The sequence below is a fragment of the Brassica napus genome, chromosome C7, assembly GCF_020379485.1.
Source record: "Brassica napus cultivar Da-Ae chromosome C7, Da-Ae, whole genome shotgun sequence".
NCBI classification, from domain to species: Eukaryota; Viridiplantae; Streptophyta; class Magnoliopsida; order Brassicales; family Brassicaceae; genus Brassica; species Brassica napus.
In genome coordinates, this window is record NC_063450.1 from 6,697,389 (window position 1) to 6,716,308 (window position 18,920).

Genomic DNA, 18,920 nt, shown 5'->3' on the forward strand with positions numbered 1-18,920 from the left:
TAGTTCGTTTATTTAACATTTTAACTACTAGTTTTCACAAAAAATAACATTATTTAATGGGATGTTAAAAAAAAAAAAAAAAAAAACATTATTTAATGGGAAACTAATTTAATTCTTGTTTTAGACAAACTGATTCCAACACGATTTGAACTTATGACATTCCCTTCTCTCTTTCATTATGTCTGGCAATGCTGTTTCAATGGCGACTTCATTTTCTATTCATTAACGCCACACAAAACATCTTCGGACAAAACATCCTCGCTCGCGTAGGATCCAGAAACCGAAACCATGGGTCTCTGTTTCTCCTCCGCCAAAGTCTCCGGCCGCCAACACCGCAGCCCCCGGAGTCCCAACCCACCACATCATCCTCTCGCCGTCGCTAAACCCAGACCGCCGCAAACGCCATGTTCATTCCTAGCCGTTACGATCCAGAAAGACCACAAGGCCCAACCGCGACGTAACGCCGCGACGACGACGAATAAGAAAACGCCGCCGCAGACGCAAACGCGACAGACGCCAACGCACGGGAAGGTGAGAGAGAAGGCGAAGAGACACGGAGAAAAGATCCCGTACGGTAAGCGCGTGGATTTCGGGTACGCTAAAGATTTCGATAACCGTTACACCATCGGGAAGTTGCTCGGACATGGCCAGTTCGGTTATACATACGTGGCTACCGATAAAAGGACAGGAGATCGTGTCGCTGTGAAGAAAATCGATAAAGCCAAGGTAACGTTATTATTAGTAAAAAAATTGGATTCTTTCTTGCGTTTCTTGAGCTTAACGCTAGGGTTTTGATTTGGTGGGCAGATGACACGGCCGATAGCTGTGGAAGATGTTAGGAGAGAGGTGAAGATACTTCAAGCTTTAACTGGTCATGAAAACGTGGTTCGGTTCTACAATGCCTTCGAGGACAAGAACTCTGTTTATATAGCCATGGAGTAAGTAAAAAGCCTTTTATACCATGTGTTTCGGTTATCATCTTCTTTCTTGCACCACAAGATAAATCATTAAGTTTTTTTTTGTGTTACAATTTAGAACCATTTTGGCCATTCTACTTGGGTCAACAAAGTGACAAAGGAGACTCTTCTCTAGTGCTAATTAGTTTACTCGTTGTATATATTGTTCTTTAGGTTATGCGAGGGTGGTGAGTTGCTGGATCGGATATTATCCAAGTAAGGCTTTACCTAAGAGATACATTTTAGTTTATTGATGAACGGTTGAGTCTTAATGCTTTTTGTTGCTATTTTTTCAGGAAAGATAGTCATTATACCGAGAGAGACGCGGCCGTGGTAGTGAGACAGATGCTAAAAGTTGCAGCTGAATGTCATTTACGTGGTTTGGTTCATAGAGATATGAAACCAGAGGTTAGTATAATAGTTTCTTCAACATCACGTTTCTAAATACTGTATGTAGTTTTTTTTTATTCACTATTTATTTTAAACCAATCAGAATTTTCTGTTCAAATCAACTGAAGAAGATTCGGTTCTAAAAGCTACAGATTTCGGTTTATCAGACTTCATAAAACCAGGTTAGTTTCAAAGTTTTTTTTTGTAAATTTAGTTTCAAAGTTCGTCTTCATGTATTACTTTTTTTTATTTAACCTTTATATAGCAATAATCTTTGATACAATGTTGTAGGCAAGAAGTTTCATGATATAGTAGGGAGCGCGTATTACGTAGCACCTGAAGTATTGAAACGAAGGTCAGGACCCGAATCAGATGTGTGGAGTATTGGTGTTATCAGTTACATTCTTCTCTGTGGGAGACGACCTTTCTGGGATAAGACTGAAGATGGTATCTTCAAAGAGGTTTGTGTAGTTACCCGCAGGCAAAATAATGATAAATCTTTTCTTTTTCTAAATCTTGAATGGAAGATGTTTTGGTACGTTTAGGTATTGAAGAACAAACCTGACTTCAGAAGAAAACCATGGCCAACCATTAGCAACAGCGCCAAAGATTTCGTTAAGAAGTTGTTAGTAAAAGACCCAAGAGCTAGATTAACAGCTGCGCAGGCACTATGTAAGAACATTTTTCAATCATTTTATTCTCATTTTTTTTTTTAATTCTCATTCTCATTTTCTTATCTTATTCTGAATATTTTGGTTTGATTGTGGTTGAAGCACATCCATGGGTTAGAGAAGGAGGAGATGCAACTGAGATTCCCATAGACATATCTGTTCTCAGCAATATGCGTCAGTTTGTTAAATTTAGCCGCCTCAAGCAATTCGCATTAAGAGTATGTAAAAAGAGATAATTTGTATTTCATTTGAATTTTCGATGCTGTGTTTTTATATAACATGAATTATTTCTTTTGGTTCTAGGCTCTTGCAACGACGCTTGATGAAGAGGAGTTGGCTGATCTTAGAGACCAGTTTGGTGCGATGGATGCTGATAAGAATGGAGCCATTAGCCTTGACGAGATGCGGCAGGTAAAAATGAACACAGATCTATATAAACTTCTCACGCAATACATTATATACTATACTTGACATTAGTTCATGTTTCTTTTAGGCCCTTGCGAAAGATCATCCTTGGAAGCTTAAAGATGCACGAGTCGCTGAGATTCTTCAAGCGGTATGCATGTAAATTTAAGTTAGTTAATTATTAGAGACAAAATCTCTAGCATTGGAAGTTGGAAGGAATCTTTAAATAATACAGTATATAAGAGATATGATTTAATCCAATTCTGACCAATTGATTTAAGGTTGGAAGTCAATCTAACTTAATATGATATCAGAATCCGATCCATATAGTCTAATCCGATCCACCTCGATCTGGCTCAAAATTGGCCGATCAATCTTTGCCCGGACAAAAATAAAGAGAATACTATACAGATATTTTACTATGAGGTTCTAATATTAAGCTAGGAGTTGTGTTTGATGCTTGCATGCAGATTGATAGCAATACAGATGGATTTGTGGATTTCGAGGAGTTTGTTGCTGCTGCGTTACACGTAAACCAACTAGAGGAGCATGATTCTGAGAAATGGCAACAGAGATCAAGAGCAGCATTTGAGAAATTCGATATAGACGGAGATGGATTTATAACAGCAGAAGAACTTCGAATGGTTTTAATTTCACTTACTTTATGCTTCTTATTTGTATAATTTTAGCATCACATTATGTAAAGGTTTTTTTTATTTTGTTTGCTTTGCAGCATACTGGCTTGAAAGGGTCCATTGAGCCACTACTTGAAGAAGCAGACATTGATCATGATGGTAAAATCAGTCTCCATGAGTTTCGTAGACTTTTGAAAACAGCGAGTATCAAATCAAGAAATGTTAGAAACCCTCCTGGTTATCTTACTTCTCGGAAAGCCTGAAAGAAGTTTTCAGTATTGGAGAGGATATACAAAATCAAGATCAAGAAAGTTCTTGAATCTTTTTATCTCTTGTGTAGAAACAAGATGGGGATTTCATGTTTTCATGTGTTTGTCACATATTTTCATAAATTTTATAACCACTGACAAAAAGAATGGATAATCATATAACCAATGACCGCAATGTAAAGGTGAAATTATTTTTGGGTGAATAGACACCTTATGAATTACTTATCATTTTAAAAGGTGTTTAAGGTTTTTGCACAAATATTAAGAAAATACGAATTTTTATGTAATTGGTTTTGGTTACATAAAATAACATTAAATAAAACTAATTCAACCAATAAGAAAAAGATGCAGTATTTTATAATTGGTCAAAATTTTCAAATGACATTAAATTTTATCTAAAGTTGTGAAAATATCACTTATTTTGAAATAAAATCAAAATTCTTAAACACCGGTTAAACTGATACAGAGGGAGTATGATCTATTAGAGTGTGAAAATACAAGCTTGTGTATCAGTCTATATCGCATCACCCATCTTTATTATTAAAAGAGGATTACCCATTAAAAAATACCCATAAGTTTTCTAACTTATTTACACTTCCATGCCACTGAGAATTAAATTAAACTACATATTTTAATGCTTGTCTTTTCTGGTTAAATTAATGACTTTTCCTTAATCAAATTTAAACTTAATGTCATTAAATAAACCTACCTATTTTAATGCTTGTCATTTCCAGTTAAATTAATGAGTTTTCCTTAATCAAATTTAAACGTAATGTCATTAAATGAACCTAAAAATACATCATATTTAACGTAGCTTATTACGTACGAGTACGGCCCAATAATGAATTTGAATTTTATTTTTACAAAAACGTGAATCACTTGACTTATGTAATATTTAAAATATATTAACTACAATATAACAAATGCATATAACCTACCTATACTTTAGTTTGAAATGATCATGTTCAAGTTTTATATAGTCAACTTACATCATGCATCGATCGATGTACAATATTCAAACCACCTATATTTTTCGTTTTCTTTATATGATGTATCAACCAACCAATCATCCCATTGATTTTCTAAGTTTTATAAAAAAACAAATCAATAAATACAAACTCAAAATCCAATATCTTCTATTAATCAAAACAGAATATCTTCAATGTCATATCTTTAATGTACCTATTAAATATAGAAACTGTAGTCATAATTACACTAATTATAAGAATAGATTTGATTCCAACCAATTGATCTATTACTTCGGTAATTGATTTGCTTGCAGAAGAGGAAACAATAAATTTAAAATTTATAAGAATATAAAGATATAGAGATTCCAACCAATTGCCTATATTTGCGTATAATTTCCACATAATAAGCTTCAAATTGAACATTGAAAATGATAGAGAGATTTTTTAAATCTTTTACCGACACAAACTTAAACAAAACGAAGAGTTAAATGTAATTTTTTTTGTTACACTTCCCGAAAAAAATGGTTACAACATGGGCTTTCATAATATGGCCTTTTAACATATTAATGTTATGGACATTTAATAATTATTTGACGAAAAACAAAGACTATAAATAATTTATTATTAATAAAAATATGAAATTATTTACAATTTGATGGTTAATTCATCGCCCTTTTTTATATGTTAATTTTTTCATAGAAGTTTAAAAATCATTTTATTTTCTTTAAACATGTATAACTAATTTATAATCTTTTATGCCATACTAAGTCATAATATAATATTTCTTCATATTTTACATTAATAACCATTGTTTTTATATATCGTCTACAATTATCTAATTACGTCTATTTGTTCAATTTTTTATATGATATCGAATATTCATCGTAAATAGATGGTTTAAGATGCCAAAAAATTATTTACTTAGTGAATATAATACATCAAATATTACAAATACATTATTTAGTTAAATAAATAACCAAAAACCGAAAATTCAAATCCGCGCTGAAGTACACATGCATAGTTGTAGTTGAAATACAAATGCATTTGAAACGCGTAGAATTTGGTATTCGATTGACTTATCCTATTTTCTAAACAAACATGTGTACAAGGATGAATGTGGCAAAAAACTCTAAACCTTGGACTTTAAGGATTAGGAAAACATTATTATCACAATAGCAAAATATTTACTTATTCCATACTAGTAGATATGCTCTCAATATTCTGATTCAAGTTAGATCATGAAAATTTTATATTCTTCATCTGGATAATAACTTATGAAATGGAGTATGTCCAAGAATTTTACTCAAGCTGTCCGCAATTTGTGAATCTGTACGAATGTGTTGAATAACAACAAGCCCATTTACCACATGTCTAAGTTCAACTAGAAAGGATCATTGACGATTGTATTAGAGGTCCGCAGTTTGAATGACTGTTGGGACGCAAGATATTGTTTTGGGTCCAGAGAATACGAGTTTCGGCCCGAACCTCTTAGTATTCAAAAAAGAAGAAGAAAAAACCCATTTTGAACCGCATCTCGTACTGCATAAAAGTTATCTTGGGTGTGCTTGATACATTTATGAAAACAGAATTTCCAAAAATATGAATTGCATATTGTTTACTATCGCAGGAGAAAAAAACAAGTATGACAACCTATTCAAAACCAAGTTCTATTTACAAATCCACTTTGTTTCAGACGAATGTGAAATCGGCCCATGTGGCCAAATCAGCCTCAACATTTTTTTAGGAATACAATCATTTGTTGTGTGTTCAAAGAAAAAGAAAAAACAATCATTTGTTGTTGTTGTTGTTGTTATGGTCTAAAATCAGGTCAAATGTTGTGAGGAGAAGCCAATATGATCAAAATCTTTATTGGACTCAGATGTAAATCTTTATGATATAGAAGGGTAATCAACAGAATCGGTTCATTATCACAAACAGCTTGAAATAGACAATCACAGGCCCAATAGTTAAGTTAAACAAGATCAGGCCTGATTTAAAGGCCACGTGATAACAACTGCCGATAGGGAAGGAAGCTGACGTGGCCAATTTATGGTCAAATCGAAATCTAGCAATTGGATTTCATTTAGGGTTGGTTCTCTTTCCTCTCCGCACGAACGAACGGTTACGAGTTTCTCCTTCTCTCTGTGATCTGATATGGCGCAAGACGATCAATCGGCGGCGAGATCTACCGGAACAGTTAACTGGTTCAGCGATGCCAAAGGCTATGGTTTCATCGCTCCGGACGATGGCGGAGACGAGCTTTTCGTTCATCAGTCCTCGATCGTCTCCGACGGTTTCCGAACCTTGACTGTTGATGAGCCGGTTGAGTACGCGATCGCGATTGGAAACGACGGAAAGACCAAGGCCGTCGATGTCACTGCTCCCGGCGGCGGATCTCTCAACAAGAAGGAAATGAGCTCCCGCGGAAACGGCGGTAGCTGTTTCAGTTGCGGCGAGGTTGGCCATATGGCGAAGGATTGCGCCGGTGGAAAAAGATACGGAGGCGGAGGGCGTAGATCCGGTGGCGAAGGCTCTTGCTACGTGTGCGGTAATGTAGGACATTTCGCTAGGGATTGTAGGCAGAACGCCGGTGGAAACAGCGGAGGCGGAGGCGGAGGCGGAGTCGAGTGTTACAATTGCGGAGTGGTTGGTCATATGGCGAAGGATTGTCGCGGTGGGAACAGATACGGTGGCCGTGGATCTGGCGGTGAGGGATGCTACACGTGTGGCGATGTGGGGCATTTCGCTAGGGACTGCAGGGCAAACGGCGGTGGAAACGTCGGCGGTGGCGGTGGAAACACTTGCTATACGTGTGGCGGAGTTGGCCACATGGCTAGAGTTTGCACAAGCAGGAGATCGTCCGGTACTGGTGGTGGTGGTGCTTGCTACGAGTGTGGAGGCATTGGTCACTTGGCACGTGACTGTGATCGTAGAGGAAGCGGAAGAAGTGGCGGAGGTGGTGGCAAGTGTTTCACATGCGGGGAGGAAGGTCACTTTGCAAGGGACTGCTCTTCGCTTGCTTAACAAAGAAAAAGAAAAGTAATGTTGATAAATTTCTTTTGTTTTCTATTCAAATGGTGACTATGAATGTGATAGCTAGAGTTGTTTCTGTTGATGTTTATTGGGAGTTAGTTTATCATCTCTATATTGCTCCTATATGACAGGTTCTTGACTGTTTTTGTTGATGCCATAACCCATAAGTGTGTGAACTTGAATGATAGTGTGATTGCATTAGTTGAAGTTTCTTTGTCCTTCTTTACAATTGGTGTGATGTAATGTGATAGTCACTCCCGTATGCAAAGATTGAAACGTGCGATTAACTTGTTATTCGTATCCACCATCTGACTAGAGATCAGTCTCGATGCTTTCTCAATTCTTTTTTGTTTCGTTTGAGAGCTTGTTCTTGGGAAGTTCTGACATGGTTTTGCTTCAAAAAGGTTGTCATATTCCCATTGAATTGATGTTTCCATACTCTTCGATGAAATGAATATTAGCCATGTTAGTTTTAAAGACCCGCCGGTCAACAATTACTCTGTGAAAAGAAGAAAATTCGGAGTTAAAACGCCGCTAGTCGCAAGCTGATAATTGGAGGCAGGAAATCGGAGTTGCCGTTGCGTTCTTTTTACTGGTTGTGGTTTGCAGCGGCGTTGGAATAAGCAAATCCGCTTTGTCTTGGTTGTGATCTGCTTGCCCTAACTGATGTTAGGAGTTTTCAAAGCTCATAAGACAAATGTTGTAGTATAGTGATTGTCGAACCAGTTCTGAGGGATATCAAAGCACTGAGAATGCAAGTACTCACTTAATCTAAGTGCAACCAATGATTTAAGTTTCTAAACTAATGATTAATGATAAATGAAATGACTTTCTTTACTAAGGGAAAAGAGAACTCATGGGCATAGGGATTAGACCTTGGGTGATCAAGTATCGAACTAAGGATGGCAAATGATCAATCAAACTATCAACCTTAAGCCTAGACACAATTCTAAGCAATCTCTATGTCTAGATGAATGCTCATTTGCTAACATATCTCAAACATCAAATGTCTTTGGTTGAATAATATGAAAGCAATCATTACTAACAAGTCTATTAGCTATCTTAGCACCTTTAACAACAAATGTCTTTGGCAAAATATACTAAAAGCCTAGGAGAGTTGTCTCAGGCATTTCATCAAACACCTTTTGGGTGGGAAATGTCTATTGATCAACTTTTGAGTGGCCAACTCAGAAGATGCATTATGAATACTCTACTAGCAAGGAACAAGAATGATCTACACTAAAACATCCTAGAACTAACCTAATCACCCTTAATCTCCCTAACCCATGAATTCAAAAAGTGATTACTCACTAATCTCCATGATTCCTCTTAAACCCATATTGGATTTCAGATTAATCATGTAGAGAAAAATAGATAAGAAATCAACAAGAACACAAGAACATAACAATAAAAATCCAAGAGATGAACTTCTCAAGAGAGTTTTTGTGTATTTCTCAATAGATCCAAAAGATAATCAGCCTCTGGTGGCTACAAGAGTATTAAAACATAGGTTTAGAAAATAAAAACGTGCATAATGAAATGACCAAAAGGCCCTTAAGTAAAATAGAAAATCGACCCAACAATAGACGCGGAGCGACCTCGGCATGTCGCTCCGAGAGGTCGCTCCGAGAGGTCGCTCTGGCCTTCGGGAGCGACCTCAGTGGGTCGCTCTGAGAGGTCGCTCCGGGCTTCGCTTCGTGTCGTCTCGCCATAGAGACGCGAGCGACCTCGGGGTGTCGCTTTGGGAGGTCGCTCCGAGAGGGGTGTGAGATGCGAGCGACCTCGGCGCGTCGCTCTGGGCAAGTCGCTTCACTGGGTGAATATGGCGAGCGACTTCACGGGGTCGCTCCAGCTAGGTCGCTCTGAGAGGTGCTTTGGAGCGACCTCATGACGTCGCTGCGGAACCTCGCTCCCCTGCTCTGCTCGTCCAATGATCACATATTTCACCTCCTTTGAGCTCCAAATGCATCCAAATAGCCCCAAGAACTCCATGTGGCACTCCAACACCTGATAGAGACTCATGTATGCAAAATGTAACCTAAACATGGCTAAATCCTAGTCTATATGATCAAAATGCACATGGATGAATGAATAAGATAATGGAAATATGCAAGATATCAACTCCCCCAAACTTGTTCTTTTACTTGTCCACAAGTGAACTTTATAGAACTCATAGGGAGAGAGGTTTGAAGGTGGGAGCTCATAGCCAAAAGAAACACAACTAGTACTCGATTCAACATCTAATCCAGCATGAGCACACTTTCTTATTACACTCTAGCTTCTCTAGGCCTATCTCAACTCTTTTTGCCCTTACACTCATCATCAAGCATCCACACATTCAAATCAACCAACTCTCACATTCATTAAGCACAAAACATCAGGTGAATTCTTGCAAATGGTCAGTTGGTCCAAGTCATTTGGTTTGGTGAGGGAAGACTTTTATTCAAGTGATTCAAGAGGTTCGAAACATATAATCTTTAAGGTGGTTTACTCTCGAAACAAGTAGCCTTGACATTGCACATAATATATCTAAGAAAGGGATCAACTCATGTATACAATGCTCAATCTCCATTGTTCTACCATTTTCCCAAACATACAATTACACAATCATTCTCAAATGTCAAACCCAACTCACATCTCTCACCAAAAGATCCTAAGAACATTAACTCCTTCTCTTTGAAATCTACAAGGGATTTTTCACAACCTCAAAACATTACTTAGCTCCTAACAACTTTGCTAGCCCCCTTTTTCTTTCTTTTTCTTTTCTATTCATATTTTATTTCTTTTTTTTTTTTAGATGGGGGCCAAGACTTTTCATAACTTGAGCTAGAGGTTTTTCTACTTATCCCAATAAGACAATTCACTTAAACACAAAGAGTCATTTCTTTTCCTTTTTCATTGCTCCCAAATCATAATCACAACTCTCACCCCCCACCTATAGCTAGACAATAGAGTGTCCAATCTAGCAAGAATGAAGATCAAGCATTGTCGTTCCCGATACTCTCAACATTATGCAAATGTAAGACTTTCCGAAGAAGGCCTCACTCATCAAACAATGAAAGCTTAAAAGGAGGGAAAAGTTTTGGGAGTGGTCTACCACTAGAGTTTGTCAAAATAAGATTGGCATAAAGGATGTGACAACTCAGGTGTGTATAGCCATGACTCAGTACACAAGGGACCATGAGCAAGAAGCATTAAGTTCGTTTAGTTCAAATAAGGTTGTAGTTGGTTTCAAAGACTGAGTTTCAGCAATCAACAAGTTTCAAGAAGAGTCTTCAAGGCTCGAAGCATACAAGTGTTTTTGAGAGGTGCATAAGCTACTCAGGTGCAAAGTAATGTTCTTTACAAGGCATTTCAAATCATTGCTACCAATGCAAGTAAATGCAACCTATATGCTCTAGACTCTCCTAGAAATGCCAATGATGCAAACTAAATGAAATTTTTTTTTTATGCAAATATATATGTATAATGCAATGCATGAGACTCAAAATCATCAAAGCAAACGTGATCAAATACCTGGTACCTCCCCCAAACTTAAATGACACAGTCTCTGTGTTGTCAAGGAGAGAGAGATACCCAAAAAGAGAAAACTAATATGCAAAAACGAAATGGTATATACAAGGGAAAGTAGTGGGTTACCTTCTATGGAGAATGAGTAGAGGGAGATGCTCCCTCCTCGTCGTCCTCAGGTGGTAACTCTTCAAGGTGCTCATGAGTAAGAGTGCCCATCTCTTCAATGTAGAAGGCTTGCCCGAACACAGTTGGTTTCTTCATTTTCTCCTTGGTGTCAAAGTGGAGAACATGCCCTTTACCCAAATGGAGATCAATCGTGCCCTCTTTCACCTTAACAATTGCTCCTGCTGTAGCTAAGAATGGCCTTCCAAGAATCAATGGGTCCTGAGCCTCCTCGCCCATCTCAAGCACCACAAAATCTGTAGGTATCTCATACCTTCCAATCTTCACAGGTAGGTCCTCTAAGATGCCCACAAGGTACTTCACTAAACGATCAGCTAACACCAGAGAGAGTCTACACTTCTTGTACTGAGTGAATCCAAGCTTCTTTGCAACAGACAAAGGCATCACGCTGACACTAGCCCCCAAATCGCAGAGACATTTCTCAAATACCATAGGTCCAAGAGCACAAGGTAGTGTAAAGCATCCTGGATCCTCTAACTTCTTTGGAACATCAAGCCTTTGGATGATGGCACTGCACTCATGGGTAATAATCATCATGCTTTCCATTTCCTTCTTCTTTGCAGCTACAACATCTTTCAGGAACTTGTTGTATTGAGGAATCAACATGAAAGCATCGATGATGGGCATTGCAACCTGAGCTTCACTCATTTGCTTCTCAAACAAAGCCTTGTACTTCTCTAGCAGCTGCCTCTTGAATCTACCAGGAAATGGTAGTTTGGGTTCATAGGGAGGAGGAACAAAAGAATTCTCACTTGCTGGAGCAAGAACTTCACCATCTTTCACTGTTTTCTTCGCTTCCCCAACCTTTCTTTTACCCTTGGCTTCCACAATCTTCTCCAAGATTTCATCATTGATTTTCTCATCAACAATCACCACTTCATCATCTAAGTTGATGGCCACCTCTTCACCTAGTTTCTCAGCATCCCTAGTGAGGGTTGTAGGAGGTAACTGCTTACCACTCCTAAGGGTGATAGCTTTGGCCTCCTTGGGGTTTTGGTCAGATTTTCCAGGTAGAGATCCCTGCTGGCGAGTCTGGTGAGTGTTCATGGAAGCAAACTGATTCTCTAAATTCTTGACTGTAGAAGCAAGATGTGATAACTTGTTGTTGAGCTCGTTGTAGCTTCAATCAATCTTGGAATGAAGGTTCTTCAACTCATAACCAACATGCTTCTCACTTCTAGTCTGAGACTCCAAGATTTGTTTCAGCAGGGTGTCAGTGCTGCTCTCTTGAGGAGCAGAGGAACCAGATGAGGGGTTTTGCTGAGGTTGATAGCTGCCATGCTGGTTGTTTCGAGGTGGATAACCACTCTGTTGGTTGTTGGGATATGATTTTTGTTGGTAGTTGTTTTACTGAAAGTTGAGCTCTTTTTTGTACCAGCTACCATTGTTGTTGATGAAACACGGCTCTTCCTGACCTTCCAAACCCTCAACCTCATGGACAACAGGGGGTGTCTCTTGGCTTGGGTTACCAACAAAGTGCAGCTACTCTTGTGTGGCTTTATCAGCAAGGAGGATGTCTATCTTATCCTGTAGAGCTTTCAACTCCTTCCTCGTCTGCTTATCATCTGTTCGACTGCCTCTGTCGTGGTCTCCACTGTAGACTGCATCACTCTTTACCATGTTGTCAACCAGCTCCTCTGCATCTGCCTCAGTTCTCCCCAAGAAGAACCCATTGCTAGCTGTATCCAGTCTGGCCCTATACTTAGGAAGAGCACCACGGTAGAATGTGCTCAGCAAGCTCTCCTTAGAAAAACCATGGTGTGGGCATTGAGCTTGGTAGCCCTTGAATCTCTCCCACGCTTCGCTGAAGCCTTCCAAGTTCTTCTGTTGAAAACTGGAAATCTCATTTCTCAGCTTAGCAGTTCTTGAAGTAGAGAAGAACTTCTCCAAGAATGCTCTCTTGCAATCATCCCAAGTGGTGATAGAGTCGCTGGGTAGAGACTTCTCCCACTGACGTGCCTTATCCCCCAAAGAGAAAGGGAATAGCTTGAGCTTTAACGCATCTTCGGACACACCATTGGTTTTTGACAACCCACAGTAGCTGTCGAACTTGTCCAAGTGATCAAATGGGTCCTCTAGAGCCAAACCATGATACTTGTTGTTTTCGATCACGTTGAGGAGTCCTGACTTGACCTCAAAGTTGTTTGCTGCCACAGCCGGTGCTCGGATTCCCAGTCTATGACCATGAATGTTGGGCCGGTCATAAGTACCAATGGGTCGAGCTGCCCGCGGTTGGTGTTTTGCCCCTTGCGGTGGATCTGCCATATCAATATCCAATCTCTGCAAGTGGGCTTGTTGTTCTTCTTCTCTTCTAGCTCTAGTACACTCCCTCTCGAAAGTTCTGATGTCTGCTACTATTGGAACTAGGTTTGATAGACCTTTGCTCCTCAAGTTCATACACCTGAAAGTGAAAGGTAGGTGAAGAAGAAGAATCAGTAACAAAACAAAATTAAAATGACTTAGTCTCAAGCAAGTGACTAAATCTTAATGTTTAAATCTACTCAGAATTTGGCAACGGCGCCAATTTGATGTTAGGAGTTTTCAAGGCTCCTAAGACAAATGTTGTAGTATAGTGATTGTCGAACCAGTTCTGAGGGATATCAAAGCACTGAGAATGCAAGTACTCACTTATTCTAAGTGCAACCAATGATTTAAAAGGTTTCTAAACTAATGATTAATGATAAATGAAATGACTTTTTACTAAAGGGAAAAGAGAACTCATGGGCATAGGGATTAGACCTTGGGTGATCAAGTATCGAACTAAGGATGGCAAATGATCAATCAAACTATCAACCTTAAGCCTAGACACAATTCTAAGCAATCTCTATGTCTAGATGAATGCTCATTTGCTAACATATCTCAAACATCAAATGTCTTTGGTTGAATAATATGAAAGCAATCATTACTAACAAGTCTATTAGCTATCTTAGCACCTTTAACAACAAATGTCTTTGGCAAAGTATACTAAAAGCCTAGGAGAGTTGTCTCAGGCATTTCATCAAACACCTTTTGGGTGGGAAATGTCTATTGATCAACTTTTGAGTGGCCAACTCAGAAGATGCATTATGAATACTCTACTAGCAAGGAACAAGAATGATCTACACTAAAACATCCTAGAACTAACCTAATCACCCTTAATCTCCCTAACCCATGAATTCAAAAAGTGATTACTCACTAATCTCCATGATTCCTCTTAAACCCATATTGGATTTCATATTAATCATGTAGAGAAAAATAGATAAGAAATCAACAAGAACATAACAATAAAAATCCAAGAGATGAACTTCTCAAGAGAGTTTTTGTGTATTTCTCAATAGATCCAAAAGATAATCAGCCTCTGGTGGCTACCAGAGTATTAAAACATAGTTTTAGAAAATAAAAACGTGCATAATGAAATGACCAAAAGACCCTTAAGTAAAATAGAAAATCGACCCAACAATAGACGCGGAGCGACCTCGACATGTCGCTCCGAGAGGTCGCTCCGAGAGGTCGCTCTGGCCTTCGGGAGCGACCTCAGTGGGTCGCTCTGAGAGGTCACTCCGGGCTTCGCTTCGTGTCGTCTCGCCATAGAGACGCGAGCGACCTCGGGGTGTCGCTTTGGGAGGTCGCTCCGAGAGGGGTGTGAGATGCGAGCGACCTCGGCGCGTCGCTCTGGGCAAGTCGCTTCACTGGGTGAATATGGCGAGCGACTTCACGGGGTCGCTCCAGCTAGGTCGCTCTGAGAGGTGCTTTGGAGCGACCTCATGACGTCGCTGCGGAACCTCGCTCCCCTGCTCTGCTCGTCCAATGATCACATATTTCACCTCCTTTGAGCTCCAAATGCATCCAAATAGCCCCAAGAACTCCATGTGGCACTCCAACACCTGATAGAGACTCATGTATGCAAAATGTAACCTAAACATGGCTAAATCCTAGTCTATATGATCAAAATGCACATGGATGAATGGATAAGATAATGGAAATATGCAAGATATACTAACCGTAGAGATAATTTAGAGCCACAACCCCTTGTCGCAGCGTTGATAAAGCGAACATGGCTATTAGCTAAAGTACAATCTAGCCGGTGAAAGGGATTAGTAAAAGCTATTTTTGATATCCACAGGCGAGAATCTATTTGAACAGAGAAGAGCCATGGTGATATTTAGTTGCGTATCCCGTTTTTTGGTTTCTCTTTCAGTGATTCGTCTTTGATCTTTCATGTTTGAAGAATCATTTTAAACTCGTGAGATATACCCAGTCCAAAAGTTTGAGAGATTACACTGAGCAACTATCTTGAATAAGTATTGTATCAGTTTTCATTGTTTCTGCTGGGCTTGGAATCCATGTGCTTAACCTCAGACTAACGTTAGAAAATGCTGGTTTGTCGAAAAGGAAAAGAGCTCTCTAACGATTTGATATTACTCAGGCGAGTGAACTCAGCCATGCAATTTGTGTAAAACCGAATACCGTACGTTATACAAAACATTCAGGTTGCAAATTGCAATGTAAGGCACTTGTAACATATAAAGAACCAACCGAGTTGATATCTCTTTCACATAGCTTTAGTTTTAATTAGGCATGGACAAAAGTACCGGAATCGAAGATCCGAACCGAAAACTAACCAAATTATCCTACCGGAACTGAACCGAAACCCTCAAATATCCGAATGGTTTTTTTATATTTCTATATCAAAAATAACCGAACTAGGACCGAACTGATACCCAAGTATATAATATTATTAATTATATATACATACAACATTACTAAATATATATTTACAATTTAAAAATCTATTAAAATTATATGGAAATATTTGAAAACACAAATATTATAAAGTATCCGAACTACCCAAAAGTATCCAAATAATTTTATCCAAAATATCCATAATAATCTGAGACATCCAAGACTTGTATCATAAATCATCTTAATTATTTGATATTTTACTCAAAATACATGATATTTAACTAGAGTTACCCGAACTACAAGAAATATGGAACCAAAAAATACCCAGTAAAAATCCGGTTCTCATATGGTTCCGGATCGAACCGAACGCGAAACTACCCAAACCGAATTCAAACCGAAAATTGGTTAAGTAGTAAATGGATCCTCTAACTCCTATCCGAACTATCTAATACCCAAAATACCCTAACCGAACCGATACCCTTGAAATGCCAAGGCCTTAGTCTATTAGTAAAACAATATGTCTACCTCGGTTGCCTAGTTCGAATTCTGGTAGCTACATTTTTATATCCCCTAGCCATTATTTGAAAAGTGATTTTTTGAATTCTCCTAATGTGTCATCTCTACATGCAATTTCATTTAAAAAAAACAATTATGACATGGTTTAGGTTAATTGTGACATGGACAATCACATTTAATGTTGATTTATATTTTTGGTAAACTTTCTAAAATATGCTAATAACTCATATATATCATCATTAAAGTAAATATATTTAAATATAACAATAAATAATATCATGACAAAAATATAACAACATTTTACAAATTTCAAAATATTATTTAATTCTATTTTTAATAATTATACAATTTTTATTATTATAAATTTCTTCAAAATTTTTTGCAATTTTTATTACTCATATTATGCATTTTTATCATTTTCATATCTACAAATTTTAGAAATAATATTTAGTTTTACTTTTTGATAATTACAAATTTTAGAAAAATTGATTTAATATACATGATTATTATTTATCTACAAAAGTAATAGTAAAATTTGATAAAATTAATTTAAAGTATAAAATTATGAGAATACTTATACACATTAATTTATGCTACTTACAAGTTGATTATGAGAATTTCCATCATTAGCATAAATTTTACATATTTATGCACATTAATTTATGCTACTTAAAAGTTAATTTTCTATCAAATTATACATGATTTTGTATAAAATCATTTTTGTACAAGTTTATTTAATATATTTAATCCAAAAAGTAGATAAAATCTATCTAAAACTATAATTTTAAATATATACATATCTCTTAGTAAATACAAGTTTAAAATAAAAAGTGTTTTTTACGACAAAAAGTGTTTATTTTATGTTAGTTTTATGTATAATTAAATCAAAATTTATATTAAAATATCAGTAAAAAAATAATAAAATATAAAATGTTAACAAATTTTTTTATTAAATATAATTTAAATTAAAAGTTTTTATTGCTGCACATGGTGAGAAAAACACCTACGCTTGAATTGGTGACAATTTTAATTGAACGAAAGAGAAAAATATAATGAAAAATAAATCAATTGATGAAATGAATAAATAAAAACATATGGATTAGCATTCAATTTCTTCATAATTTGTTTCATTCAGAAAGAAATGAAAGGAATGGAGTGGAACTCATGCGTTCGTAACTTTAATTAAGCATGAATGGCATAAAATTTGAGGAACAAAATTTTTACTATTATTTTTTGCTTAAGCGTGGTCATCAATTGAAACCCTAGTTTTCTAATAAATGGTTAACTCAACGGGCCAAAAACTGTTTTAGTTTGGAGCCCAGTCAAAGTCACGGCCGACTCTAACACTAATATATATGAAACTTCAGCACCACATCAACTCTCACCGATTCAATTGACCTCTGCTCTCAAAGATGGGATTCATTAAAGTGTCTTCCTTTCTCTTTGTGATCTTCTTTCTCATTAATGGCGGTTCCTCCACCACTTTCACCGTCGTTAACCAATGCAACTACACTGTTTGGCCGGGACTTCTCTCTGGCGCCGGAACCGCTCCTTTATCCACTACCGGTTTCTCCTTAAACTCATCCGAGTCACGGGTCATCTCCATACCCGCCTCCTGGTCCGGCCGCATATGGGGTCGCACGCTCTGCAGTCAAAACCCCACCACCGGTAAATTTACGCAACTGTGGCTCATCCAAAATCGAATGCTCAGGCGCCGGCGGCAAACCTCCGGCTACACTAGCAGAGTTCACACTCAACGGCGCCAGTAATCTTGATTTCTTCGACATCAGCCTCGTCGACGGTTACAACATCCCGGTGACGATCGTTCCTCACGGTGGAGCAGCCGGAGTTGGTAAATGCATAGCCGCGGGTTGTGCGGCGGATCTGAACGTAGTTTGTCCACCTCAGCTGAAACTAACGATGGAAGACGCGGCTGGAGTGGCTGTGGCGTGCAAGAGCGCTTGCGAAGCGTTTGGAACGCCGGAGTTTTGCTGTAGCGGCGCGTTTGGAACGCCGGACACGTGTAAGGCGAGTGAGTACGCTGGTTTCTTCAAAAAAGCTTGCCCGAAGGCTTATAGCTACGCTTATGACGATGGGACAAGCACCTTTACTTGCTCCGGCGCTGATTACGTCAACACTTTCTGTCCTTGACGTTATATATTCTGTTTTTTTTTTTTTTTTGTCTTATATATTCTGTTTTGTTTCCCTTTTTGCTAGGATTTAGCATCTTTATTGCCAAAATTTATTGAAACAAATATCTAAATAATATACCATATTATCTAAATATATTATTTTACATTCCAAATAATACACGTGTTTTGATGGTATTTCATGGAGTTATCCATAAGTTCTATAAATTTTTCTTATTCTATATTTAGCTTTAAAAACTATTTAATGTTTAGATATTTTATGAAAATTTTATTATATAAAGTTTGGCTTTTTAAAATTGTTAATTAACGGGATTGCATAGTGTGTCAATAAAAAAATATTGGATTGTGATATGTGTTAATAAAAACCTATCATTATTTGAAAATAACATTTTCTAAAATTTTAAATAAAATAAAAATTTAAATATATATTTGTCCTTATATAAATCCTACCCAAAAAAGATTTTTTTTTTTCTTATTTCTTTTTAAATCCTGACCAAAAATAAATGTGAAAGCTTTTTTTTTTTTTTTTTTGACAGCAAACAAAACATTTACAGACTCATATTGACTCT

At 37.5% G+C, this 18,920-nt stretch overlaps 2 protein-coding genes, 1 non-coding gene and 1 pseudogene across 3 annotated transcripts; all 4 read left to right on the forward strand.

Annotated features, from left to right (window-relative positions):
- The first annotated feature begins 96 nt into the window (after positions 1-96).
- LOC106447785 (calcium-dependent protein kinase 16-like) lies at positions 97-3,906 on the forward strand. The gene is made up of 12 exons (XM_013889750.3): positions 97-726; positions 808-938; positions 1,131-1,172; positions 1,253-1,364; positions 1,450-1,528; positions 1,638-1,807; positions 1,892-2,018; positions 2,120-2,235; positions 2,321-2,428; positions 2,511-2,573; positions 2,893-3,066; positions 3,156-3,906. The coding sequence occupies exons 1-12, from the start codon at positions 289-291 to the stop codon at positions 3,318-3,320; spliced, it is 1,725 nt and encodes a 574-aa protein (XP_013745204.2). The 5' UTR covers positions 97-288; the 3' UTR covers positions 3,321-3,906.
- A 2,422-nt stretch (positions 3,907-6,328) lies between these two features.
- LOC106445077 (cold shock domain-containing protein 3-like) lies at positions 6,329-7,534 on the forward strand. The gene has a single exon (XM_013886562.3). It carries the CDS (start codon positions 6,449-6,451, stop codon positions 7,316-7,318), a length of 870 nt encoding a protein of 289 aa, XP_013742016.1. The 5' UTR covers positions 6,329-6,448; the 3' UTR covers positions 7,319-7,534.
- Positions 7,535-12,773: 5,239 nt separating this feature from the next.
- Positions 12,774-12,880, forward strand: LOC125590756. The gene has a single exon (XR_007326760.1). It is a non-coding gene; the product is annotated as a small nucleolar RNA R71 (small nucleolar RNA).
- A 4,136-nt stretch (positions 12,881-17,016) lies between these two features.
- Positions 17,017-18,697, forward strand: LOC106445073 (annotated as a pseudogene).
- The last annotated feature ends 223 nt before the right edge of the window (positions 18,698-18,920 follow it).